This window comes from Rhyacophila brunnea, unplaced genomic scaffold, assembly GCF_057557595.1.
Source record: "Rhyacophila brunnea isolate RB1 unplaced genomic scaffold, BYU_Rbru_1.0 scaffold_20, whole genome shotgun sequence".
In the NCBI taxonomy this organism is placed as follows: domain Eukaryota; kingdom Metazoa; phylum Arthropoda; class Insecta; order Trichoptera; family Rhyacophilidae; genus Rhyacophila; species Rhyacophila brunnea.
Genome location: NW_028232860.1, coordinates 6690275 through 6718077, shown reverse-complemented (window position 1 = coordinate 6718077; position 27803 = coordinate 6690275). Strand labels below are relative to the sequence as shown.

The 27803-nt window shown below is 35.6% G+C and overlaps 1 protein-coding gene across 1 annotated transcript in view; it reads right to left on the bottom strand.

Moving 5' to 3' along the window:
* Positions 1 to 159: 159 nt before the first annotated feature.
* spn-E (tudor domain containing 9 protein spindle E) overlaps positions 160 to 27803 on the bottom strand; it is a 64112-nt gene continuing 36468 nt past the window's right edge. Inside the window, exons 16-26 of the mRNA XM_085948091.1 lie at positions 27305 to 27396; positions 24371 to 24536; positions 22571 to 22792; positions 19884 to 20105; positions 17791 to 17910; positions 14314 to 14477; positions 13553 to 13672; positions 12231 to 12498; positions 11198 to 11313; positions 7775 to 7990; positions 160 to 1964 (exon numbers count right to left, since the gene is read on the bottom strand). Coding sequence (XP_085804217.1) covers positions 1820 to 1964; positions 7775 to 7990; positions 11198 to 11313; positions 12231 to 12498; positions 13553 to 13672; positions 14314 to 14477; positions 17791 to 17910; positions 19884 to 20105; positions 22571 to 22792; positions 24371 to 24536; positions 27305 to 27396 — 1851 coding nt within the window. The 3' untranslated portion in view covers positions 160 to 1819. The remainder of the gene's footprint in view (positions 1965 to 7774; positions 7991 to 11197; positions 11314 to 12230; positions 12499 to 13552; positions 13673 to 14313; positions 14478 to 17790; positions 17911 to 19883; positions 20106 to 22570; positions 22793 to 24370; positions 24537 to 27304; positions 27397 to 27803) is intronic.

The window sequence follows — 27803 nt, the reverse complement described above, 5'->3', positions numbered from 1 at the left end:
GTTCAATTTTACGACTGACATAGAACATTTTTTTACATCATCGTTCTTCTGTGAGAATAATGTTAAAAGGCTTCAAATAACCGTATTCTTTATATTTCAAATGATAATTAATATAAATAATATAAATGGATGGCAATGAAAGGTTTTTTTGTTATTTCTGTAAAGTCATTACATTGTTCTTCACGTCAATGTTCGGGGAAGGACTTCAATTATAAAATAGGTACATAAAATGTTTTCAAGTACCAATCGTAAAAAATAATTAAGAGCCGCCTTCTAAACTTAAAAAAGTTCAAAACATTAAAAACTAAAATACACATAGTTAGAAAACAACAATCAAAGGAATTCTGACTCGGACTGTATTTCTACATACCAGTTAACCACAGTTTATACTTTTATAATAGAAACAATAAAATGTAAGATCTTCTGTGGACTCACTTACAGCAGCAAATTGTAAGTTTTTTTTAAGTAAAAAGGTTTCTATACCTTGCGAATCCAGATATCATCAATGCCTTCGATACTTTGAAGGTATAAAGAGTTATAGTTATAACAAGTCTATCAATCACAGATATGGGATTGCGATGACTTGTTTACTTTTTATTACTGATGGTCAAATTCTGTACGACAACAGAAAAGGGAGACAAGTCTAAAAATCAGTCGCATAGTTACATAATGCCAAATTCACCATAATGCGTAATAAGTAGAGAAGAAAAGAGACGAATTTTCACATTGTACAAAATTGTCGAAAACTTAAATTTATTTTGATTTTTGACTTATCTCCCTTTTCCGTTAACACAGATTATTTCTGTATGATTATTTCAAAATTAAGGCTATTATTTCCAAACCCAGCTTCTTTACATACAGAATATCATCCCAAAATAACGTGAAACTTTCAAATATTGTTTATTCCACAATCATTTAGTTTCAAAGATGGATCGTTTCACGTTAGCCAATGGGAGCTCAGCTTTGGGGTCACATGGCTAATAGCATCTGGTACGATTTGTATGACAGTTGTGTTGTGACTGCTCCTCATATAATTCAAGTTTAAAGGTGTTTTTTGATTAGTTGAAGCAGTTATTTGTATAAAATAAACATAAAGGACATTACTGTTTCATCTGTGATAGCATCGAAAGCTAGAAAAATGGAACCAGAAAAATAGCAAAGAAATGAAGTCAAAAATCTTCTGTGTTTACATTTATTATTACAGTAAATGTCATCAAAATTTTAATTTTTGTTGTTTAATTAATTTTTCTGCTTGATGAGAGTTTTGAATAATTGAAACTGGTCATAATTGCTATCCAAACAGTGCCTGTAACATTTTAGTGGTATTTCATTTAGTTATATACTTTCATAGGCGGATTAATCCAAATTGTTAATTTGCAAACCCGGCTCATTCCAACTGTCACTTTCAAACTCGGCTTGGTACAAACTAAATGTAAATAGATTCTTTATTAATATAGAAATGAATAAGTTTCCCTTCGTTTTCTATTTTAAATGTGCTACACTACAAATTAACAAAAAAATCACAAAACTTGTCTTATATCTATCTGTGTAACAGTTTATTGCATTTTGCCGCAAAATATGTTTTTGGGAATGAGCCGGGTTTGGAAATAATAGCCTCAATTATGTGCCGACATGTGATGGAAATTACAAGCATAATCAGTGATCCTTTGAAATAAGTCACTTGAAATGCACCTTGTACATACAACAATTAATAGTTGTCTATATGAGTCGGACTCCGAGTGCTGGGCACATTTGAGCAGTTAAGTTGGCTGCTTTATAATTACAAGACGGTATTCCCGTGCGACGGAAATCAGATCGATCAATGTATCTCGTCCAGTCTAGGCAGTTCGGCCTCCCACATCTTGTGGTTGAGGGAGTGCAAGTGCATACGGAGGGCACTCATGGTGAACGGCCCCAGGTCACACAGCTTGCAGTACATCTCCTGGTCGCTTTTGCTTACATCACTGAAACACAAATTACCCCCATTGTTATTGATTTCACATTGAATGAAGTCTGGTTTGTTTCCAATTTTTTCTGTCCTGTATTACTTCATTTTGGTACGGATGAGTAGGTGTTAAAATAAATAAAAGCATATCCAACAAGGACTTCGAACTGTTATTTTTTTTCATTTCAGTTATCGTTCCGGTTTAAGTAAATATATATATATCGTTTCGGTTCCGGTTTTTCCGGTTCAGTCCGAGTGATTAATTTTTAAATGTTTTTATTTGTATTAAAAATTTATTTTCTAACATTATTTAGAACATTCTATGGTACATGTATGATAGCTCGGTGCCACGCTCCGAAACCAATGGTTATGCTGCACCGCAAGGCCGTAGCCATAAATTTTTAAAATAATATAATGAGAATTATGTCAAGATGTGTCACGACTACTGAACGACAAGTGGGGAGTAAGATCATGTTAACGCGCGTGTTTAAACATGTACCGAACCAAAAAAATCGATATTTTTTTCGGATCGGTTCTAGTTTTTGTTCCGACAAAAATAACATTTTTTCCAGTTTTCGGTTCAGTTCCGGTTCGAAGCCCTGTATAGAACATGACGTTGCACAGAAATCATTTAATTTTGAGAAATTTAAATCAATCAATTGTTATAAATTCTGCATCCACAATTATTTTATTGTCTGGGTCGATAATGAAAGTGAACAGAAAAAGGACCTCTGGTTTACTGACCATGTTAGCTACAAGTGACTTCACATTACAGGTTCATTTGCAGGTAGCTTCACATTACTGCTATGACATTTATTTGACAATTTGTAGGGCGTATGAAAAAACAATCACGTCACGATTCACGATGTCGATTCGAGTTACGATGGGTAAATAAGCAGCCAATCATACTACACTTCGGCATTATTATTTAGTTTATCATATGCACAGTTCAACGTTGAGCTATTGTATTAGAAAGAGATGGCCGTAGAGCATTGAGATCGAAAATGACGCAATGTTCGTAGAGCATTTCAATTTGAAGTAGTTGTACCTATGTTACAAAACCATTTATGTAGATGCGACACTTGTTTGCAGATGGTAATGTTCCAATTATATTAAATTCAATAAGAAGATCAATTTGATATTAATAGGTAAGAATTGATACATATGAGAACCTACCTACGTGCTAATCTTCTTTTGAATGATTCAGAAACAAAACAAAGAAACAAAAACAGACGACGGATGGGCTACCATTTCACGGAAACACCGAGTCGCCGTACGTGGAAGTCTCGAAGGACGGGTTAAGCCAGTGATGAAACACTATCATTTTCACCCGTTTCACCGAGACACTACTAGCAATGATCTCCTGACATATTTAAAAAAGTTATGTACCGCTGAATTTACAGTAGTACGGATTAAATCAAGAGGGGACTACGCATCATTCAAGGTGGGTATCCCTTCTGACGTTACTGATACTGTTCTGAAGGCTGAAAATTGGCCACGTCACTCATTTATAAAGGAATGGGTGGCAAATGTGGAAACCCCGAGGTTACCAAGTAGCTGACTTCGGAATAGTAACCGCTCTAATGAGCTGTTTTTCTACTACCAAAATGTCCGTGGCTTGAGAACAAAAACTGTGGAGTTTTCGAGTGGCGTTTTGGTTGATGATTATGATGTCATAGCATTAACAGAAACGTGGCTCAATAACAGTGTTTTCAGTCATGAATATTTTGGTAGTGAGTATACGGTCTTCAGAAGGGATCGAGACTCCGGAACAGGCCACCGGCAGGGTGGAGGCTGTCTTTTGGGAGTTAGAAATATGGAAGGGTTACGGGCCGAACGTTTTCATGTTTTGGAGACTCTTAATGAGGACCTTTGGGTAAAACTAACCTGTAACGGAGTGACCACGTATGTTTGTGTCGTGTATTTTCCTCCAGCGAGTGAATTGGAGATGTTTAAACTATTTGTTGGGAAAATGTTGTCTAGCGACATCTTAATTAGGGATAGAAGGATTATTGTAATGGGAGATTTTAACCTGAATTCAGCGCGCAGCAGTGAAAGGGTCAAGAGCGAAGTCGAATTTCTGTGTGCTGTTTTTGGATTTTCCCAGTACAATGATGTTCCTAACTCTGCTAATGGGTTTCTAGACAGGATTTTTAGCAACGTTAAAATATCGATTTCGCGATGTATATCACCGATCGTACGAGAAGATGCGTATCACCCTACTTTGTCTTTTTTACACGATTTTCGTCCAACTCTCATTCAGAGGACTAACATTCCCTCACACAGAATAAATCTGCAGAGGGGGTGGAAGTTTGAAGGGGGAAACTTCGATTTACTTTACTCATTAATGGGTGAGGTAGATTGGAGTGAGTTGTATGAAATTTGTGATGTAAATGACGCGGTACAGCACTTTTACAACATTATTTATAATATTTTTGACCAGTGTTTTACAAGGAAGTCGCCATGTCGTGGTGGAAGGCGATACCCGAGGTGGTTTTCTCGGGAAATTATCGGGGACATTAGGGTCAAACATTATTACCATAGAACTTGGAAGACTAAGCATATTCAGCAAGACTATGAAATATTTAGTCTTTATCGCTCAAGAGTGCGGCAAGCTGTTCGACTGGCCTATCGAGCGCATATAGAAACGGTAGAAAATTGCATCCGCGAAAATTCTAAATCGTTTTGGGACTATGTTAAATCTTTAAGAAGGGATGGTGGGTTTGCCAATTCAATGAGTTGGAAAGGCGAAGAGGTGACCGGATCTGGAGTGGCAGAGGCATTTGCCGGTCACTTTAGGTCTGTCTACGCAAGTAGTAGTCCGAATCTGGATGTTGCCTCAACGTCAAGAAAACCATCACGCGGTGCCCAATCTATTGATATCCTTCCGATTGATGTTGCTATTGTGTTTAGGTTCATTAAAAAGCTAAAGAACACACGATCTTTAGGGCCGGATAATCTCCCAACATTTTTTTAAAGGGGTGTATTGACTTTGTCAAAGGCCCGCTTTCATATATATTTAATCTTGTGATGGAGACGGGTATCTTTCCCGAATTGTGGAAGATGTCAAAGGTTACTCCAATCCATAAGAGTGGTGCTGAGTCATCAGTGGAGAACTACAGGCCGGTGGCTGTTCTCTCGGCACCCGCAAAAGTTCTTGAGATGATCATGCATAACATGATTTATCCAAAAATTGAGTCATTTATAATGAATGAGCAGCATGGATTTAGAGTTGGCCGATCAACGGAAACTAACCTGATGGTATTTGTAGATTATGTGTCGTCAGCACTAGATAGAGGCCATCAGGTTGACTGTTCCTACAATGACTTCTCAACGTTTGACAGAGTCGATCACGACATCCTGTTGGAAAAACTCCAACTAATTGGATTGTCCGATCGTTTTCTGAAGTTATTCGGGAGCTATTTTAGGAATCGTCAACAATACGTATCGTATGGCGTCTATCAGTCACAGATGTTCAATACATTTTCTGGTGTCCCTCAGGGCTCAAACTTGGGGCCATTGCTGTTTACGATTTTTATAAATGACATAGCAATGGTCATTAAAAATGCTATGTTTTTGTTGTTCGCTGATGACCTGAAACTCTTCATGGAAGTTGTCACCTTGGACGATTGTCGTCAACTCCAACTTGATATAGACAATATATTAGATTGGGGCAGGCGTAACAAACTGGACTTCAATATTGAAAAATGCAATATTTTATCATTTACCAGAGCCTCGCGAGTATTATTTTTCCAATATTCGATGAATGGCAGAGTTCTTTCGCGAATACCATCTGTAAGGGATCTTGGCATTACGTTTGACAGTAAGCTGTCATTTAGTGGTCATATAGCTATCATTTGTAAAAAGGCGCTACAAATGTTGGGCTTCGTCTTGCGTACTTCCCGGGTCTTTTCGGATGTTACTGTATTAAAAATTCTTTATAATTCCTTAGTGAGAAGCCGGCTTGAGAGTGGGTCGATTGTTTGGGCCCCGCATCAGTTGAAATATGACCTTATGGTGGAGCGAGTTCAAAAGAAATTTTTGAGACTCCTTTATTTGAGGTTATATGGATACTATCCGTGGCTTTATCCAACTGACTTTCTCTTAGGTATGCTAACATACTGTAGTTTAAGTGCTAGAAGATATCAATATTTGGCCACGTATTTTTTTCGACTAATACGTGGTGTGAATGAGAACTCTGCCATTCTTGGTAATATTGACTTGTGTGTCCCTGATAACTATCTTAGAAATCGGGAGCATCAGTTGTTTGTTCTCCCGAGGAGCAGAACTAACCTGCCATTGGTGATGCCAATTGGTAGAGCAATAACTCTGTTCAACCAAATTGCTTCGGATGTTGATATATTCCATCTACGTGAGAATGAGTATAGGCGGACGTTATTTTATAAATTCTTAAAATAGGGTCTGCTTAACTCATCCGGTGTACTTCCTTGTACCTATATACTTCATATTTTTTGTATTTACACATTACTATAGAATAACTTAATATTGCATAATTACAATATTACATAATACTTTTTTAATAATATTTATTTGTTTCTAAATGTCATGTTGTGAACGTCTTAAACTTATAATTTGTAATGTCCACAATATGTAAAATAAATTAAAATTGAAAAATTGAAATTGAATAAATATATACAGTCGAACTGGGTTATTACGAACACGGAAGTACCTACCTAATTGGTGTTTTCGTCGACAATATTGTAAAAGTATACACGCATATGGTTGAAATTGCATGTAAAAATCCAAGGTTTGTGAAGTCACTGATCACCAGCATTCATTACAATAAACTTTGTAGTTTATGAATGCCATGCTTGTTTCGGGGAAAAATTCAAATTGTGTATTTTTGTTTGAATTGCAACTTTTTGTGTTGTGACCGGTCATTTAAAAATATCTATTCTCTGATATAACGAGTAACCCTTATAACGAGCAAATTCAGTCGGTCCCATCTTCCTCGTAATAACCAAATTCGACTGTAATTTAGTAATGGATGTTAGTCAATTGCTCAGCCTATTAGGTCCATGCTCTGGGTTCAAACTCACATTGAAAAAAAAACAATATGTAAATTTGCCAGACACTGGATTCGAGCCCACGGCATTATAAGCCGACATGTTACTGCTCGGCAGTGGCGAAGGGTGGAGGTAGGTTGTTAAGATCCGCCATGAATAGTAAACACTAAACTTTGTCAGTCATACGTATTTGTTTTCATCGAAATGAAAGACTACAATTTACAAATGGTGTGGGTTAGTTTTTAAAATTCAATTAAACCTTGCGAAAACCAAGCCACAATAGATAATAGTCAAAAAATACTCGTCTATCTATAAAATATCTAGAATTATTCAATTAAATCAACTTTGAATATTTTATAGATAGAATAACATTTTTTATCCATTATATGTAGTTTGCTCATGGATATAAAAAAAATGAACCAACAATATGTGTAATAAGTATGAATAAAAAAGTGTCCAAAATTTTGTCGTATCGCCCAAAATATACCAAAACTATTATGGTTTGGTTTAGGCAGGGTTTAATTGATTTTTTAAAACTAACCAATACCATCTGTAAAGTGTAGTCTTTGTTCAATAAAAACAAATACGTATGACCAACAAAGTTTAATGTGCACTATTTATGGCGGATCTTAATAGCCTACCTCCACCCTTCGCCACTGCTCCTCGTGGGATAAATCGTAACTGCCAGAAATGTGGCAAGTTTAAAATGTTTAACACTGTGTCCTACAGTAAGGCTTGACTGAAAAAATAGGGTCCTGCATGACCCACAGTGAATGCATGTTAATGACAAAAAAATGCTTACTCTCTGCATATGTCATGTATGTTCTTGTTGTCGTAGTAGAGTTTCAAGAGCTGATCCGATGTGATCTTGTTTAGCGGCAGGCCATTGTGCAAGGGGAAGATAGCCAGGTCTGTGTAGGATGGCGCAAAGAGCACCTCAACACCAGCAGTCGAGTTCCAGCGCCACTCGTTCTTCATTGAGCACACCTCTACGTGTTTCCGAGGAGTGGATATCATACTGAAAAACAAATAAACTTTAAATTAAACCACCGTGGTAAATAATAAAATATAAGTAGTAAATAATAATAAGAAAAGTATTTTGTTTGGCTCTCCTTTTTCATAATCTTTATCGTCATTGTCAATGTATGACAACTGTGTACGGAATTCTCATCATCACTGTAATCCTTCCCATCTAAGGTAATAAAAATAATCCTGACATTTTATGACCCATTAACACACACAGCGGTATGTCATCGGAGGCACAACTGCACTCCACTCATTGGACTTTCACTAGAGAACCAATGCCAAACAATTGTGTTGACAAATTGGAAATATTTTTCTATAATTCTAGCTACTTGTGGTAACTTCAATTTATGGATTAATGACACATGGTGTTTACACAAATTTTAATTTTACGAATTGTATCGCAAATTTGGTAGGCACATCTATGATCGGAAACGAAATTAATGAAAATCAATTTTTTTTATCAAAATTTTTATATTTTCCCCCCATACATTTCATATTTCGAATTTTTTTTTGATTTTCGGTTCCATGGAATTCGTATTAACGAGGTTTTACTGTAATCTATTTACCTGTCGATCGGCTTAATAACAAATCGCGAGTGGAGAACTACAAGGTTCCAAGTGTTTGTCCTTGGAGAAACAAAAGTAACAATGAGGCAGCTTAGAATACTACTTCATTGCTGGGTTTGTTTTTTCAAGGACGAAGAACACTTAGAACCTTGTAGTATTAGGCTCGCGAAACGTCAAATGTAAACGTCACACGTGACATCACTGCCATATTAGGTGTGCACGAAATGCAAAATGACTGACGCCGTCCTTGCTGTCGGAGTGACAGCCGTGAGTTGGGAATTATGAACCTTCTTGATTTTGTGGATTTCAGCGGCCAAGGGTGAAGGTAGGCTCTTAAGATCTGACATAAACAGTGCACACTAAACTTTGTCGGTTATACATATTGGTTTTCATTGAACTAATACTACGAATTGCAGATAGTGTTGGTAAGTTTTTAAAATTTATTTAAACTGCGTAAACCAAGCAATATAGATATAGTCAAAAAATATAAGTCTATCTTTAAAATATCTAAAATTATGCCGTTATGTAAATCGTACAAAATTTCAGATATTTTATAGATAAAAGAATAATTTTTATCAATTATGGATTGGATGGGCAGGGCTTAACACATTGATCGCCAACTAGTTTTACATAAAATAGTTAAAAAATGATTATTTGTTTTTAAGGTATTATTTGAAATGAAATGATTATTATGAAAGAATATGTTTTTTTTTCATTTTGATGATTTTTCTACGTAAATATTGGTTTTTATGATGTGCCGGCCACATGTGTCCGTCGCGGCGCCAACAAGTTAATTTATTCTATTGCGCCGTGCCGGCCATTTCGCCGGTCACCTGTCCATATGTGTTGACGAGAGCATGGTGCCATTTCGCGGTCGAATTATATTTAGATTTAGATAGTATAATAAACAGAAAAGGCACAAATACGGAATAAAAGTTTTCAAATTGGGTAGTATAATACCTGGATACACATAAACTGGAAATATACGTATACATACCTTATAATCATTTTTGTTATTCTATTTTTTTATTATTTACATATTTTTTATAACTTACATTTTTATAATCTATTTAATTTTTATTTTTATATCAATAAAAACACATTTACAATTTAAAAGGAAAACTATTTTTTTCATTATGTACATTCTTTAGATTAGTGAGCCTATATTTTGTGACTGGGAAGACATATTTTCAGGCCAAGTGGCAGTAATATACAGAAGGGCCATGCCGGTCACCGCGTATCGAAAAATGCACTGCGAGCGTGCCCGCCGGCGCTGTAGAACAACTCTAAGGCAGGTCTTCTTTGCCGGTCACCCCCATGGCCCCCTGAACGTAATCCAATGCCGGTCACCGGTGACCCCCATGGCGATCAACGTGTTAATGAATTTTAAAAATTATTCTTAATTCAACGAAAACAAATAAGTATGACTGAAAAAGGGTATACTATTATTGTCGGATCGTCCATAGCACAACTAAACTATTATGGTTTGGTTTAGGCAAGGTTTAATTGAATTTTTAAAACTAACCAGCACCATCTGCAAATCGTATTCTTAGTTCAATGAAAACAATTAAGTGTAATTCATAAAGTTTAGTGTGCACTATTTATGTCTGATTTTACAGCCTACCTCCACCCCTAGCTTCTGGTAGATTTCTCAGAATATTTAAGTCGAAAAACAAAGTAATCGTACAGTTACGAAAGACGTATATCAGGTATTATGCAGGATCCATACTCTAGATACAATGCTCCCGAATTTTGATTCAAATGTTCAAAAGATGTCACAAAAATTCATTTTTTTTTGATAAAAAGTTAATTTTCTATATTATTTTTTAAAATTTCAAGTTCCATCGGCTCTTTGACACCTTTTAAAATGTTTATTTGTACATGGACAGATGGATGTTGGTTTGAATTAATGTTGAGATAATCGCAGCAACTATGAAATAGTCTATGTCAGGGTTGGCGAACCTTTTTACGTACGCGTGCCAAAATTTACCAAATATTATTTTTCAACTGTCTGACGTGCCGAGCAGGGGATAAAAATAGTTTTTAAGTACTAACTACCACTCACAGAACATAGCACACATTATAGCTTCATCACTTTTTTCAATTATGCCATACATTTCGGTCCACCAATTTAAAAACCGTCTGCCAGAATTACTACTGCTAGCTTCACCAAGTTTTTGTTTCTTATTTGGTGCAGTCATTTTTTGTGGGTAGAAATGAAATTGTTTGTTAATGTATTAATAAGTTTGTTATTTACGCACAAATTGCTAACAGAATTACTCTGATCAGATGAGGCATTCTTTCGCTACAGTGGCCTCAAGCATTGTAAATCGATCAAAATTAGAGGTTCGTGGTGCGCCATTCCCTGCCGCCTGATGAGGTTATTGCGATAATATTATATGGGACACATAGGACCGACCTATGCAATTAGATATTTAATGTAATGCTTATTCTTGAAGAGTATTTGCCTGCTATTTTTTATAGAATGTGATCTGTCATTTATTATTATTATAGGTATTTTTTCTCTTCAAACGCATGCCAAACAAAATCATCTAGCATGCCAGTAGTGGCACACGTGTTATAGGTTCGTCACCACTGGTCCATGTCCACAGTTAGTGGTTGTTCGGTCTTACTGTTTTATCAGCTGTTGAATTTTATTCTGGGCGTTGGTCTGGAAGGCTTCGACGGTCATGTTAGGCGGAGTATCATCGCACATCATGCAGTCCATGTTGAACCTCAGATGGTTGATCTGAAACAATGATGTGTTCATTTAATTTTCTCCATTAATTCTGGCTAAAACTCACCGGGGAACAGAGAGCTTGGACTAGTAGTAAGTAAGTAGTCTTATGAACTTTTTGTATTACAATTCTTGATGGCGATTTCCTGACACTGTTAGTGGGGTCAATTTGGCAAGCCTTCAAAAAATATTTTGAACAAAATATATACAAATAGGATGCCGAACTGATGTACTAATTAAATAAATAACTACATATTGTTTATAATTGCAATCTTTGGCAGCTATTTTGATGTTTTGACATTTTGTTAAAAATACGTTTTTACAAGACCTGAACAAGAACAACCATAAGTGTGAGTGAGAAAGCATTCGGCACGCTTATAACTCCGCAATATGCGTCAGAGTAAGATAGAATTTCTACGGCTGAATTAAATATTTTTTGAATAAGTCACTGGTAAATATTGATTTGGATGATTAGTCATTTAAAAACTATGAGCATGTGTTTGTATTACAAATTTATTGTTTTTGTATTAAATATAAAGTTAGTGGTAATTATTCTTAGTCAATTTAGTAGAAAATATGGTAAACTATGTTGTGTTTAAATTTGGTAGCCGTACTGAGAAGCAATGGGTATAACGTTTCATAGTTTAAGTTAATCATAATAAAAGTGAGGTTCTACTGTGCATTATACGCAAGAAACACGGCTTCATTATGCCGAACATTACCCACTCTCTTTATATTATTACTCTTTTTGCTTTATTGAATATATTGGTAGTATTGGCATTTACCGACGAAAGCTGAAATTCCTAAAGAATATTTAGCTACTAAAAATGTTTGATACGATATCTAGTATATATTATGTGAACAAGAGTATTATATTTTGTAAAAAATTAATTGTTGGTCTTATAAGTTTCACTGCAAAAACTGCTTACATTGTTAATGTCATTTTCGTTTAAGTCAACATCAATGTTCATGAGCAAGTCGTGCTCACGGAACAGTGGCTTCCCGTCCACGTGTCCGAGGCCGCACAGTACAGAGGTGTAACGGGTTCCGGTGGTGTTCCTCCGCAATTCGGCTGTGGGGCAGAAAAGGAGGGCCAACAGACTGGGCAAGCCGGGGATGTTGGGCATGAGGGTGGTCTGCCGCAGGATCAGTCGGGAGCCCTCCGTCGACTGGTCGATGTCCGCCGATACAAGCATTCTTATCAGCACAATATGAAACAAAAATTAATTATTTACAATATAAAACTACCTATGTAAAGAAAATAGGAATTCCTCAAAGCCCCGTTTTCATACATAAGGTAAGGGACAGGGTCAGTGAAGATTTGCCATGGAAGAGGGTAGATAATATACCAGTGGTGAAGGATGGAGGTAAGCTGTTAAGATTCAACATAAATAGTGCATACTTAACTTTGTCAGTTAGACTTATTTGTTTTCATTGAACTAAAACTACAATGTGTCGATAGTGTTCGTTAGTTTAAAAAAATCAATTAAACCCTGCCTAATCCAAGCCATAGTAGATAATAGTCAAAAAATCTAAAATTATGCCATTAAACTATACATGATTTTAGATATTTTATAGAGAGAAGAATATTTTTATCAATCGTTTAGTTTAGGCATGACTCAAAAGAATTTTAAAATACTAACCAACACCATCTGTAATATGTAAACAACGAAACGTTCAACGAAAACAAATAAATATTACAGAAAAATTGTGCACTATTTTTATCGGACCGCCCATAACATACCTAAACTATTATGGTTTGATTCTGACAGGGCTTAAATGAATTTTAAAAACTGACCAGCACCATCTGCAAATTGTATTCTTAGGTCAATGAAAACACGTAAGACTGACAAAGTTTAGTGTGCACTATTTATGTCGAATCTTAACAGCCTATATCCACCCCTCGCCACTGAGATATATGTACCTTCCTATTTCGCCATGTAACCATAATGGTGAAAAAAATTTGAACACATGTGGAAAAAGATGTGCATATAACTAGAAGACTTTATTGTCATTCACGACTTACGAATATTTACTGCAAAAATAACAAAAAGGTCTTGCAAGCAATAGAAATATTTATAATATCGATTAAATACGCTAGTGATTTTCAATCGGCATTCCGCGAAATCCTGGGGCTACCGTGAGTTGTGTCAAGGGTGCCGCAAAAATTCGCACAAGTTCAAAGTTAAATTGTTCAACTATAATATAACTTTGGTGAAAGAACAGTAAAATAGATAAGAGAAAAACAAACCTTTCATTTCTTTGCTGGGGATCCGTGTTAAGAAGGACAGAGTTGATGGATGACTGGTCAATGGCGGTTGACTTGTTACGGCCGATGTGCATCAAGCCGTAGATTGCGGTCTCCAGAGGACTGAAAAATATACAAACAATGCCAATATGTCATCCTAGTTCGAGTGTCATTAGATATTTATTCTTCTTTTGTCTTTGTCCGTGTCACGATTCTTGGGTAGCATATACAGTGTCCTTGTGGCTCGCAATTTTTCTTGTGTCTTCCAAATTCACACTGGCATTCTGTAGCTCCACAGTATGCCCTGTGTATGACATGAGTCGAAAATATGTAGGCATGTAGAAAATAATAAAAAACGTTCATTGAGTCATGCAGGTGTCGATGCAGTGCTGTACAACGTGAGGTGACAATGCTCGTTTAAAGGTTCAAAATATGCTACGCGATGGGTGCATCAGTCTGATAACATTTTAAGCACCAATAAAAACAACATTACACACTATTTTCCCAAAGCGGCAGCTTACTGTGACATCACGTGATGCTATTATAGTATTCGTAGTTTAATCTCTTTGATCATACAATATTATATTAAAAAAAAAAAATAATGTAACCTATTGTAATAGATCTGGTCAGATGGAAATTAGGAGTAATAATAATAAGTTAAATAATATAAATAAGTTAATAATAATAAGATACAGATCGGTGTATGTTTGGCATTATATTCATTGTGATTTAAGAGACTGAAGTAAAAATGACAAGAGACTGACCTGAAAGGGCCGGTGAGGGTGATCATTTTGGTACACATCTGGCGATCGGGAGGCTTGCAGGATTCCTCGTAACTGGTGACACCATCTTTCTCCTGAGCCCTGTTATGCGCTTTCTTCTGAATCGGTTGCATATTATCAGCCTTCATTCGGAGCTCGCGATTGAACTACAAATTCAAACTCATTTAATAGATGGTAAAACTTCATTTAAAAAAGCAGGATACACATAATTATCTCTCAGTATACGGCCACTTGCTATAAGGCTTTTCACTAGAACGGGCCTTTTTTTATTATGGTGTAATTTAGAATTCTTGTCCTGATTTTGTACTACATATTGTGCCGACTTTTTCAGTCATACTTATTTATTTTCGTTGAATTCAGAATAGGTACATTTTTTTGGGTGAGGTTTTAAAAATTTATAAGCATTAAATTGCACGCGAAGATAATAATATGTAATATAGTTGAAAAGTCTATATTCCATGATTTATATTATATTGTATACACCTACCTACCCGTGTTTTTTTTATCAAAAATTTATACGTTTTATATATTCCTTCATAGTAATTCGTAATTTATTGGTAAAACTTGCAATCCTCTAAAATATAATAATATATATTTTTTCATTCCGTGTGGACGCATCTTTACTACATATTTACAACTTTCAATAATGAGCTCGATTTATGACTTTGAAACAATTGGGGTGACATGAGTAATAAATGACATAATCCAGAATACAAGTTCATGTACATTTTTAGAAATATTACGACAAATTTCTTTTCGTTTTTTTGGTTGTCTTTTTCGTATTCCCGCACATGAAGTAAAAATCACGGTGAATATTCAACTTTACACGGTAAATGACTCGGCGCACACTCAACTCGAAAGAAATATATTTTGTATACCTACTGCGCAGCCGCAGAAAAATACCGCGTAGATTTGAACTGATGCAATCGTACCGGCGAATCTCAATAGATCTAGGGGGTTCGAAAGATCGATGTTTATGAAATTAAAACAACATATTTTTGACAAAGTTATCGATATGGCGGTACGAACACGAATCAGAGCATTTTTCAATACAAAAATCAATACTATGCGTGAAGTATTTCCTACTTTACCGACATTTCAATTTTCGATATCAGGTGGTGCGACATCCGCCCAGTATCAGAGCTTATGTTTAAAACAACATATGTCGGGTTAACATGCATTTAGACCAAACGAACAAGAGCATTCTGTTCCTCCTCACCTAAATTAAACTAAAAGAGCTAGAATATAGAACACTGCGAGCGAATGCTCTGGTTCTCTTCTGTGTTTTTATTCATTTGGTTTAAACTATCATCTGTAGTTCGCGAGTGAACGACTTAGTCGTGAATTTGTCTGGTCAATTTTTATTCCCGTGCAACATGTAACAATACGCAAAAGTGATGAAATATTTAGTAATCGTATGTGTATGTTCGGCAAGCGAGGGAAGAACACTTTGATGAAACCGCTCCACCTGCGAGCACGACAGAACACGAAAGAATGCTCAACGCAACTGTGCTCTCGCTCTATCATGTCGCACCGTGAGTGTAAAACCAACGTATCTGCAAACTTTTCAATTTCGAGATTAAATGCAAAACAACTGCAGAAGTTGTGAACCTGATCATGTAAAAGTGAAGTAACTGAAAAAACATGCAATATAATGTAGATATAAACCAAACATTATGTTTTTTTTTTAGAAAATCTATTTCTCCTAACAAAACGAAGACTTCAAACCCTAATATATCCAAAATATGTCTTTTGCAGATGCGTTGGTTTTACACTCACGGTGCGATGTGTTTAGATCAAACGAATGAGAATTCTTAGAGCATCTTAGCTAAATGCAGCGAATCTCCGTAGAATCCAAATCACTTTGTCTAAATGCTGCTTTATGAATGCTAAATGTAGTACGTACTAAAATTTTATTCAATATATCAATATTTGACATATGGGAAAAAGTTTGAGTACTAGTAAATAGATGGCAGCATACAATTGTATACGATAAAAATCAAAATAAATATTTGACGGCTTGCTATAACGTCGACAAGATCTGGCGTGTTGGCTCGCTTGTGGCTTGACAGTACATACAAACAACTTCAAATAACAGCACAATTACATTCTACTGGATTCCTTCACATAATGGAATTCTGGGGAACGAGAACGCAGATAGCCTAGCAAAAATAGCAACTCTTGAGAGGAGCATAAATAAACTCCCCATACCATGTACAGACTTTTTTGAAACATTCAAGAGAATAGCCAAAACTGAAACAGATAATATAGTAAAAAACAAGGTCTAACAAAAGGGAAAAAGTACTTTCAAAGATATTACAGTTCTGAGACCAAACCATGGTATACCAGTAAAATTTTAAATAGGGAAACAATTGTCACTATTAATCGCTGTAGAGCGGATCCCTGGCTCGCTTGGGTATAATAAATGACCCTGGGTGCCATTGAGATTGAAGACATTAATCACGTTGTTTGGCAGTGTCCTCTGTATGATACCCAGAGACAGCGGCTTCTTGAAGATCTAAGTAAACAAAAGTACCAATTGCCACTGGATCTTGCGATATTTTTGCCTCGGCTGAATATCAAAGCGTCCCAGTGTGTCCAAGTGTTTCTGAGGGAGCGTGGCCTACAAGTGTAAATTGTTTTTGTTTTTTTTTCTCTCCTGTAAATTTGTATCGTAATAACTGTATGAGTAATTGTAATAATATGTGTGTGTAAACGTAAAGCCAAATAAGACTCAATTGAGACTTTGTAGCTTAAAAAAAAAAGCTTTGACGAATAAACTCACTTAAAGAATGTGGTGTTAAATTAAGGCTTCGGCTACATAGGCAGGTGTCTTGCTTGGTGGCTACGTGCTAGGTGACATATCCTAGTGAAAGAACGCACAATATTCTATCGCAATGGCCACACTGCACGCTTCGCACCTCGTTACGTGATTATGAGTCACCTCGTGAGTCTCCCGGTGAACAAACGTGTTGGTTATTTTTATTGTGTCACCTAGTGATTTTGCCATTGTCTATGGATTTTGCAAGATGGCGGATGTTTCTTCAGTATGACAAACGTCAAACACCGTGAATAATGACACATGGGATGAATGCATCCAACAAGTTGGAATTTGAGACTTTCGAAATTTTAAAATTAAATTCTCTGTGAGAAGTAACTTTCTATTTAGTTTTGAGAGTGACATATCGTTGTTGATTTGAGCGCTCCCAAATGTCAAATGAATTTGTACCTAAGCACGTAGCGTGCAATGTGGCAGTAGTGTTTTTAGTAGACAAGCATAGCATCTAGCTCAGGACCTGCCTATGTGGCTGAAGCTTAAATGTCAAGGCATAATTGAAAATGAATTGCAGACAATAATTAACTCATTGACCGCTGACGCACAGCTGTTGTGCCCTCATTAGGGGGCCAATAATGCTCCGCAGCGAAACGGTTAACAGCAATGACACTATTATAACATACCTTCGATGCGTAGGTTTCCTCCTTCGGCTCTGCAAATCCTTTATTTACCAACACTTGGTTGAGATTGTCTTTCCCGCAATATAATTCCAGATGCACAACACAATGCGCCACCGAGTAAACCTACAACACACCATAGACATAAATCAGTAAACATTGGTGATAGAAAAGAGATAGGACCAATATTTTCTTTTATGGTCAAACACTGCAGTAAACGTATAACCAAAAAGACATTGTCTACAAACATTTCACACACAGTTATACGTTTGAGTTGCATACGCCCCGTCGAACGTTGTCCACTCAGGCCATACACTTAGAATCGAACATGGTGATGTAATGTAAATCCAAGGAAATAAACATTTCTAATGTGAGAGTATTTTTATCACAGTTTCGTATGTAGCTGCAATTTTGAATTTCTGCAGTGGATTTACAGATATTCTTTAACCCTTTATAGGTCATAAGCGAAAAACGGATAGTTTTGAGACCGGCAACATTAAGGTCTATATTTCTATAATTTTACAAGTTATAAACACCCTTATGGGTTTTAATCATTCTCAGATAATGCACAGAGGTCTTGAATCTGACCAATCGCCCTGAAGTTTGCACATATTGAGTATATTACGAAAAATGTGTCCCGGTCAGTTATCTGACCGGTGTCCATTTAGCGACATGATAGCTGCCAGTTTTTCAACAACAGTGTTTTTAAGTTCTTGTTTTTTGAAAATTGTGACTTGTTTACTGAAAACAAAGTATGCACATTTATACTATACATACAAATATATAGTTTTTTGTATTTCACCTATAAATTGTATGTGTTATAGTAAAATAATATCAAATTATTGAGTGGCATGTCGAAAATCTAACCTCAAATTGTATAATTTGGATCCTTTTTGATTTACATAATATAAACACTAAAAATAATTTCTAAACCACAATACATCTAATTTCATATAAAAATATAGTGAACTTTTACAATTACTAGTTAGTTTTTGTGGATAATTAGTCGCTATCGAGTTATTTGATGATATGTGTCATTCTTTGAAAAAATGTTTTCCATAAAAATCGCGGGTAAAAATAATTGTTTTTGTTTTCATTCAAACTGTAATAATTTTTTGAAATACATATCTCAGAATGAAATAAAATAGTTATGGAATGTTATATGTATAAGTAGAAGCCTATATTGCCGAACAAAATTTTGTTTTTATTGTCTGAGGATGGAAAATGGGAGAAGCGGAGGTTTTAGTGCGAAAGACCTTGAAGACATGGGTAAAGACGCATTCATGAGATTATTTGAAGGAATTACAGAATACCAATGTATGTTGGATAATGAAAAAAAAACCTATTACACATCTTCACTTTAGAAACAAGTTGGCTGATCAGCTGATAGGATCTTTTACTTCACGAAAAAGGGTTGGTCGACCTCCATTTCCTGACGATATCAATTCAAATCATTATCCAGAAAAATGTACACTTTGTAGATGTGGTTATTGCAGCACTATGCTGAAAGTGATACGAAGCTCAGTAACAAATTGCAAAGTATCCCTTTGTATACCGTGTTTTATGCCGTATCAATTGTCTGAACAAAAGAAAAAGCCAACAAGGCCTTAGAAACGTTTATTATTTTGAGAAATTTCTATAAAATTGATAAAGTAATTATTATTGTTACAGAAATAAATGAAATTATAATTTTTTCCTAAAAAAAATTATTAAAAAAAATTTTTGTGAACAAATATTTTTTTTACCTAAATGGACACCGGTCAGAAAACTGACCGCTGGGAAATCGATAATTACGAAAAAACTATACTTATACATTTCAAAAAAAAAAATATTTTTTCTGTTCATCAAAATGAATATAGAATACATAAAAAAAATAATTAAGCACATATCTTTAAAAAAAAAAGTTGTCCTATAAAGGGTTAAGGATAAGATGAAATTAAAGAAAAAAATCACAGCGAGTGTTCTGTGACTACAATCAATTGGAAAACACAGGTCTATATCAAGTTGCAGTTAACGACAATCAACAACTACAACTTCCAAAAACAGTTGAAATCTGTAATGTTTCGTCTATACCTACACATATACAAAATAATACATACCTTCCCGAGTAGTTTTTGGTGAAGAGTCTTATTGAAGAAGAAGGTATTGGCCTCGTCGGTCCAGATTGCTCTCTGGTCGCGTAAGAGGGACGGTTTCACCTCAGACAGCGTGCACATAAAGGCTAGCGGCCGCACCGAATGCATGTACATCATGTGAATGCCAAAGTCTAGCAGGCTGCTGACAGGAACTACAGCTTCGTTGCCGTAATCAATGAAGAATACCTATAAAACACTTTGCAATTAAACTGACTGCATTTACAGTTAACGTGCAACCGACAGAATCTGTAATTTGTTATGAAATATGAAAGCCAAAAAAAGACGAGAACACTCAAACTGTCAAACTCAATTAACAAACACGTGAATCGGCTGAACGTCATTGAACAGAAATATGTCATCAGGCAGAGAAGAAATGATTATATTTTGATGATTATTAAAATAAGAATATTTACTTAGGAATGTATTATAAAATTATTATTCTTATTAATTACAATAATTCTTGAATGATAATATTTAGATTTGCATCATTATTTGAATTTCAATTTTATTATGTTCATTGTTGAAAATAATGGTTCGCATAAATAAGTTGAACTAAAGCATGATTTTAAATAAGTTGCATCCGCTTCAAGATGGTATACAAGACATTGTTTGGAAATACAAAAACAGACAAATTAGACAGACTCATTACAAAACGTGAAAAGACCAATTGAGCGTAGTTATGCACAAAGCAGCCGAGCCACACAAACTACAAACAGAGATAGAAGCACTTTTATGTAAATTGTGTTTTTTTAAATCAGCAAAGCCTCTGTATACTGTTTATACTTTTTGAATGATAGATATAATATATATATATATGATTTTGTATAACTTTTGAAGAGATAAAAGCATATAACCTATGAAATTTTGGTGTTTTAGCAGTCCAGGGTGTTTTGTGTAAAACGGTTTTTTTCTGCAGAATGCAGCCATCTCTTATTTTTTTAAGAAAAGTCTTTATTTTTGATTATTTTCTTTAAAAATAGCCTTCTAAGTTACAAAATTATTATGGGAATTGCAAAATTCTGAAAATATTTCGAAAAATTTGTAAATTATACATCAATATTTAGCTGCCTGGCACTATTTTTTATATGAAAAATCTGTATATTATATTATATATAATAAAATGAAAAACATATAATGTAATTGAGAAAATAATGTTTATTAATTGAATGTAGAAAAACACACCTTACAGTCACGATTTTAAAAATTAGGTAAGTACATAATATTATCATTTGGCTGCTTTTTGCAGAACGAATATGGCATATTTTTAGAACGCATTTATATGACATTTTTGTATGAAATCAGCTTGGTTGCCTTATGCAAATCGAAAATGTCATATTCTGCGATTTGCAAAATCTTTAAAACGCATTTATATGAGATTTTTGTATGACAGCAGCTTGGCTGATTTGTGCAGAACGTAAAACAAACGTGAGATTATGGAAATCACAATAACTCATTTTTTTCAAAATTGTGGCTTGGCTTTGTGCATAGCTACGCTCAATTATGCCATTTGTATACATAAATTATATATATTGAGGACAGATCAGACATATGTATAACAAAGTGTATCTAGTGAAACCTACAAATGAGGACTTATTACGGATTATCGCAGGTAAAAACCTTGGGGATCATATATAAAGTTAATAGATCTGAGAAGGATGAGGTTATATAGGGAAGAAAATTTTGGAAAACACATGAGGAAAAGGTAGAATCCCACGTATCATGTTGCGCGAAAGATCCGCTTGGCCGTTGTCCTCCTGGCAAATCTCCCAATGGATGAATCTGAATAAAATCTATAATAGTCCAACGAGTCTACAAACCGGGAAACACAAAAATTAGAAAGAAGAGCATTACCTTCTGGATAAGGCTGTAAGAAGGTATGATTCTAGAATGTGTAGAAATATTTAAAGAATATGTTGTTTTCAATATTTACATCATTAATCATGTCATGTAAACGCAACACTGTTCTGTGCTACAAATATTCGCCAGGCCGTGGGTTGCTCAGTACTGATTTAGATACAGTCGAACTCACGGAAATAGCGAGATCTCGGATGTAATGAGGAAATATTCGTTGAAATTTTAGTTTATGTTTTTCTCCATACATTTATAACAAGCTACTTCTCGGGTATACCGAGAAAAACTGTTAATGTGTCGATCGTTTGGTCGAAACAACATTTTTGACCCTAAGCAATAAAATCCGACCGGGCAGTTAACTAGACCGATGCTGCCGGGATCGGATTACGTTTATGACACTAGTTAAGTGTCTAAGTACCTAATTGGTGTTTTCTACAACACTGAAAAAGTATCCACGCATATGGTTGAAATTGCATGTAAAAAATTCAAGCTTTGTGAAGTCAGTAGGTACCTACCAGCGCCGGCGGCTGCGCACTTCATTACAATAAACAACTTTTTTTGTAGTTTATGAATGCCATTCTTGTTTCGGGGATTTTTACGATGGTTTTCAGATTTTTTATGTTCTATGCTGAAATATGTATATAATACGAAAAATGTTATATAACAATATAACGAGTAATGCTTATAACGAGCAAATTCAGTCGGTCCTATCTTCCTCGTAATAACCAAGTTCGACTGTATTATGTTATCAGTTATTGTAACCTAGTTTCCAATTTATCGCGGTGGTTTTACGTACTCACCTTAACCATGTCATTGGGAAGCATTTTGATAATTTTTGCTCTGTAATTCAGAGCAGCGGACTTGTTCATTTTGTACGGAGCCGTACAAAATTCCCCCACTTTGGGGTTGGTTTTCATGTCCAGTTTATTTTTGGGATCGTTGAGGAACTTGACGAGCCTATCCAGTTCTTGCATGCTGGTGTCGTCTGCCATGTGGCACCAGAACTCACCGCAGTCCATCATCTGTCAATGAAAACATATCACCAATAATTTCCACCAAATTTAAAAATGTTGTTAATTAGTTTTCATGTCTCAACACATTGGACCCAATCGGCGCCGCTGTTATAGGATGCAGGACATGATGGAAATCAAACAATTTTAATCATATTTTGAATTTTAAAAGTTGAAATTACTTAATAATAGATGTAGCTATCATTTTATGATGTTTGTTATATAGAGTCCGATATATTTTTTTAAAAATAATTTGATTTATAAAGTCTATTTTTATTTAAATTTGTCAAAATAATGATCAGTTTGGTAGGTTTGAGGTGTTTGAGACAGTAAAAAACATATAATGGCCCTCCATCTTCTAAATATCTTGTAGAGTATTATATTTAGCTCCGGTTTTAGTATATCTTTTATCATTTACTTCTATCATGGACTTTTTACCTATGTCATTTTGTATAAAAAAAAGGCTAAAAAATCCCCAAAAAAAACTATATTCGACACGTTTTCTTGATTCCACTGATACACAAAGTTTACTTAAAATATAAATAAATAGAAGAATTCAATATGTACCTATAGATATTTAAAAGATTTATTTGAATTAAATGAATAATAAATGAGTTATATCAATTAGCTAAAATTAGCCAAAGCCTACCTTCTTAAGTAAAATAATTTTAAATCGAAAAGACACCCACAGATGGCACTGCCCATTGACTGGATGTCGCAAGCGATATGTAGGCGGATTAGGATTTAACCCTATGTCAACTCTGTAATTATTAATCACAACCTTACAGCCAGTCAGCATAGTCTGATTAGCTCTGACCCTTTTGATCATACAGGTCCTTTATTTTGAAACTAAGCACCTTACACTATCGAGATTCGTTTCTAATGTAAAGTGTGGTAATCTAGTTGTCAAATGTGATACCTACCTGAACTGAACTAATTCTTTGGTAAGTTCATCTGGTTGTTTGGTCGAGCGAGTCATCTTATCTTGTTAATCTATTTTTGTGTACCGTTTGAAGTATTATTCTCTGATATTTTATAAATAAACCATCATATTATATTGTATATTAACGTATTTAAATAATAACTTGATTATTTTATATTCCACATAAAAAATATATATTATGATTGTCAATGACATCTGTCATATACTTATGTAGGAATGTATTATAAATTGTGACAATATGTTTAATATATTTTCTTTTATTAAAATTTAAATGAATTTAAGGTCCCACTGTGGAGTAGTTAGTAGAGTGCCACTTTATTTCTGAGATTTCAAAGTGACAGATCATTTCATGCATATTGCTATGTGTGTCATCCACTATCTTTTACAGCGGTTAAAATGCATCGTGTTATTTAACAAGTACCAATTAATGGAATGATTAATCTCCAAGGGCCAGATCTAAAAATATAAGTGACTTTATTTGACTCTTAACGTATGTGACCGATAACCGGCTGATTAGTAACTAGCTGTCAAAATAGGCGGCTCTCGTAGTCCAGTGTGTAAGACACTTCTATAAGAGAAATAGGAAAACGTAAGAATGACGTTATTTAACATCCAAATTGAAAGAAGAGTTGAAAATAATCTCTTACCCACGCAATCTTCACATTCAAAAAGGATTCGTCGATTTCGGGCAGTCTGGGCTGCATGATTTTTGGGAGGACGCGTCCCTCTAGCTTGGACATGTGACCAAAGTTTCGCACGTTATCGTCGTTCAGTATTCCCATCTTTTCAGCGTACTGTACCGCCTTCAGTGAACTGAAAAACACAACAACTTAGACAATAGACTAAACTCTAAACTATATTTGTGAATAATTTGATATATTATATTATCATCATATCAACTCAATGCCTTTAAGACAAGAGTAATGATAAACTGCTTTGCTGAATTAAAAGCGGTCCTCATCAATGACACTCATGGATTAATTACACCAGCAGACGCGCAGATCCAATGATCCACGCCAACCATCATGATCAATCGTCTTTACACTATAAGCAATTACTCGCAACGATTCGATCGCGTTGGTCCTTGCTTTTGATTGGTTTAAAATAAACAGTGTTGCTGTTATTATAAATATAGGTTGACTAAAAACTATTTCTTCGTTAGATTGATGGCTACACTGAACAGTTTTCCCTCGCATTTTTACGTCAAAACTCAGCTGTAAAAGAGCAAACTAGCGTAGCAAGTAGTGAGTATAATATTATGAGTAGAAAATATTTTTGCTTTATATCGGTACTTATTATTAATTTATATAATGGATAACTACCTGGCGAACGTGAATCTTGAATCAGTTACGATTGATTGTAGCAAGTATGGCTATATTTCAATTCTCTCAGATGGATAGAACAACTCGCGTAAACTAAAATACTGGGTCAAAAGTTGGCTTAGTGAAGAACAGTGCGATCGGCATGGTTTTACAAATAACCTTATTATAGAACTAACCCTAATTATTAAGTGTATTAATTCAACAAAGAGTCCTCGGCGCTAGTCCACACTGTTCAATTTTTAGCCATGTTGAAGAGAGTTATTTGATGGTATTTGAAAAGAGCCGAAAGAGATGTGACGTTTGACTGTCGAATCCAGAATGGCGCGAATAGCTACGGTGATACGACTCGCAAAGCAGGCGGTTACTACGGATAGTTTCGCACGTTCTCACCGATCGTTAAGCAGATGAAATGGTAAAGGGCAAGACAGGACATGTTGCTCGGCGAGTGAACAACGGCTGGACAAATGCCGTCATACAGTGGTATCCATGAAGCACTAAACGGCCACAAGGACGTCCTAAAACCCGCTGGGTCAACGTACTTATGAAGTTCGATGGGTGTACACGGCAGCGAAGAACTAGGGGAGGCCTTCATGAAATACACACTAGTAGAACAGTAGTGCAGTTGAGATTTCTCAAATTCCACACTTTTATCTTTTAATTTAGAGCTCTTGACAAGTTCGATTTTTTTTGGATATAATCAATAAGGCACACGGTCATTTGCCAATCGACATTTCTTGAAATATAATTTTCATGTGTTTTTCTCCATTTTTACATACATCCCAGCAATCCGATAATTCCAGATTTTATATAGTGCCGGATTAGTGAGATTCTACTGTACATGTATTATGTAGTCATTTTCACTGTTTTACTTATTTCTCTTTATAAGCAGGTTTTGTTATGGGCAAGGGAACTCGAGAGTAAATTCTGAACATCAGACAACTAATTGAAAAATGCAGAGAGTTTAATACCCCTATGATGTTATGCTTTATTGACTATTAGAAGGCATTCGACTGAGTAAGATGGAACTGTATGTGGAAGGTACTTCTGGAAATGGGAGTTCCATCACACCTTACCTGTCTCATCAAAAACTTATATAACAATAGCCACACAAAGGTAAGAGTAAATAGTGCGTTTTCTGAGAGTTTCCGAACCGAGAAGGGAGTTCGTCAGGGATGTGTTTTATCTCCCCAGTTATTCAATATATATGGAGAGCATATAATGCGAAGAGCCCTAGATCATTGGCAAGGCGGAATAACAATTGGTGGCCAGAAAATAAACAACTTAAGATTCGCAGATGATACCACACTAATCGCTGCTTATGAAAGACAACTCACAGAGCTGCTACACCAGGTAGAGGAAGAGAGTCGCAAATACGGCCTCCTTATTAATAGGAATAAGACCAAGTTTATGGTTGTTGATCGGGCTAACCTTCTACCAACACCAAGTACACTCCAAAACCTCGAAACAGTCAACGAGTTTGTATATCTTGGATCGACCATCAGTGGAAAGGGCAGATGCGAAGCGGAAATAAGAAGGCGCACACAGATTGCAAAAAATGCGATGCCACGCCTTACCACTATATGGAAGGATCGAGGAATTTCGATTGCCACAAAAATGATGCTTGTGCAAACATTAGTGTTCTCGATATTTCTATACGGAGTCGAGTCGTGGACCCTGAAGGCAAGAGAACGGAAGGCAATTGATGCCTTTGAAATGTGGTGTTGGCGCCGAATGCTTCACATTTCTTGGACGGAGCACAGGACGAACCAGTCAATCAAAAAGAGACTGAAGATAAAGGAACGGCTCTCGACGATATGTCTGAGAAGAATTCTGCAGTTTTTTGGACATATTGTCAGGCGCGGACCGGACAACCTGGAGAGACTGGTAGTTTTGGGTAGCCTCCAGGGAAGACGAAGCAGAGGAAGAGCGTCTGCGCGATGGAGCGACCAAGTGAAAGAGCTGACTAGGGGCACCATCCATTCTGCCCTGATAGAAGCGGAAGATCGAGAAGGATGGAAAGTCTTGGTCGCTTAAAGGATGGCGAAATTTAAATGTGGTCACGATCCTCAGCCATGAGTGCACGACCAAGAAGAAGAGAGATGTTTCATGTTATGTTGTAAACGTTAAGCTTGTAATCTGTAAATCAATACATGAAATTTGTTTCTATGTTTTCATCTACACCCTACCCTGTAGCTCATACAAATGAATAAGTTATAAAAAAATATTAGGAGAAAAGTTAAATTATGAAAATATACTCACGGCATGACACTAATAGAGATGGGCAATCGGAGTTGGCGCATTTTGATGGCTTTGTACACAGGGAAAGATATTGAGCCAGGCATTGTCGTTTCCTACAAAAAAATTTTAATGTGATAATCAATTATGTAAATATGGTCGGGCATTAACCGTACCGTTCGGTGCTCAGCTCAAGTCACTTAAAAATAAATTACTTGTATTTGTAAATGAGTAATCAGTAATCACACAAGATTTGATTGCATTGATTTATCATATAGGGCAGACGCTTAGCTAAATTCACATAAGTACGACTTGTACACAATTTTTGACATTTCATACAGTGATCTGGGCGGGTCATTCTTTAGTCGGCTCATCAGTATTAGGCAGTATGCAACCAATGCAGAACCCCGTTAATATGAACACGATTAATTCGAAATTCGTCGTAAATTCCCAACATATATTTATAGTGACTTCGAACCATTTTACAAAATTGGAACAAGAAAAAAACTTTTTTTAAAAATTC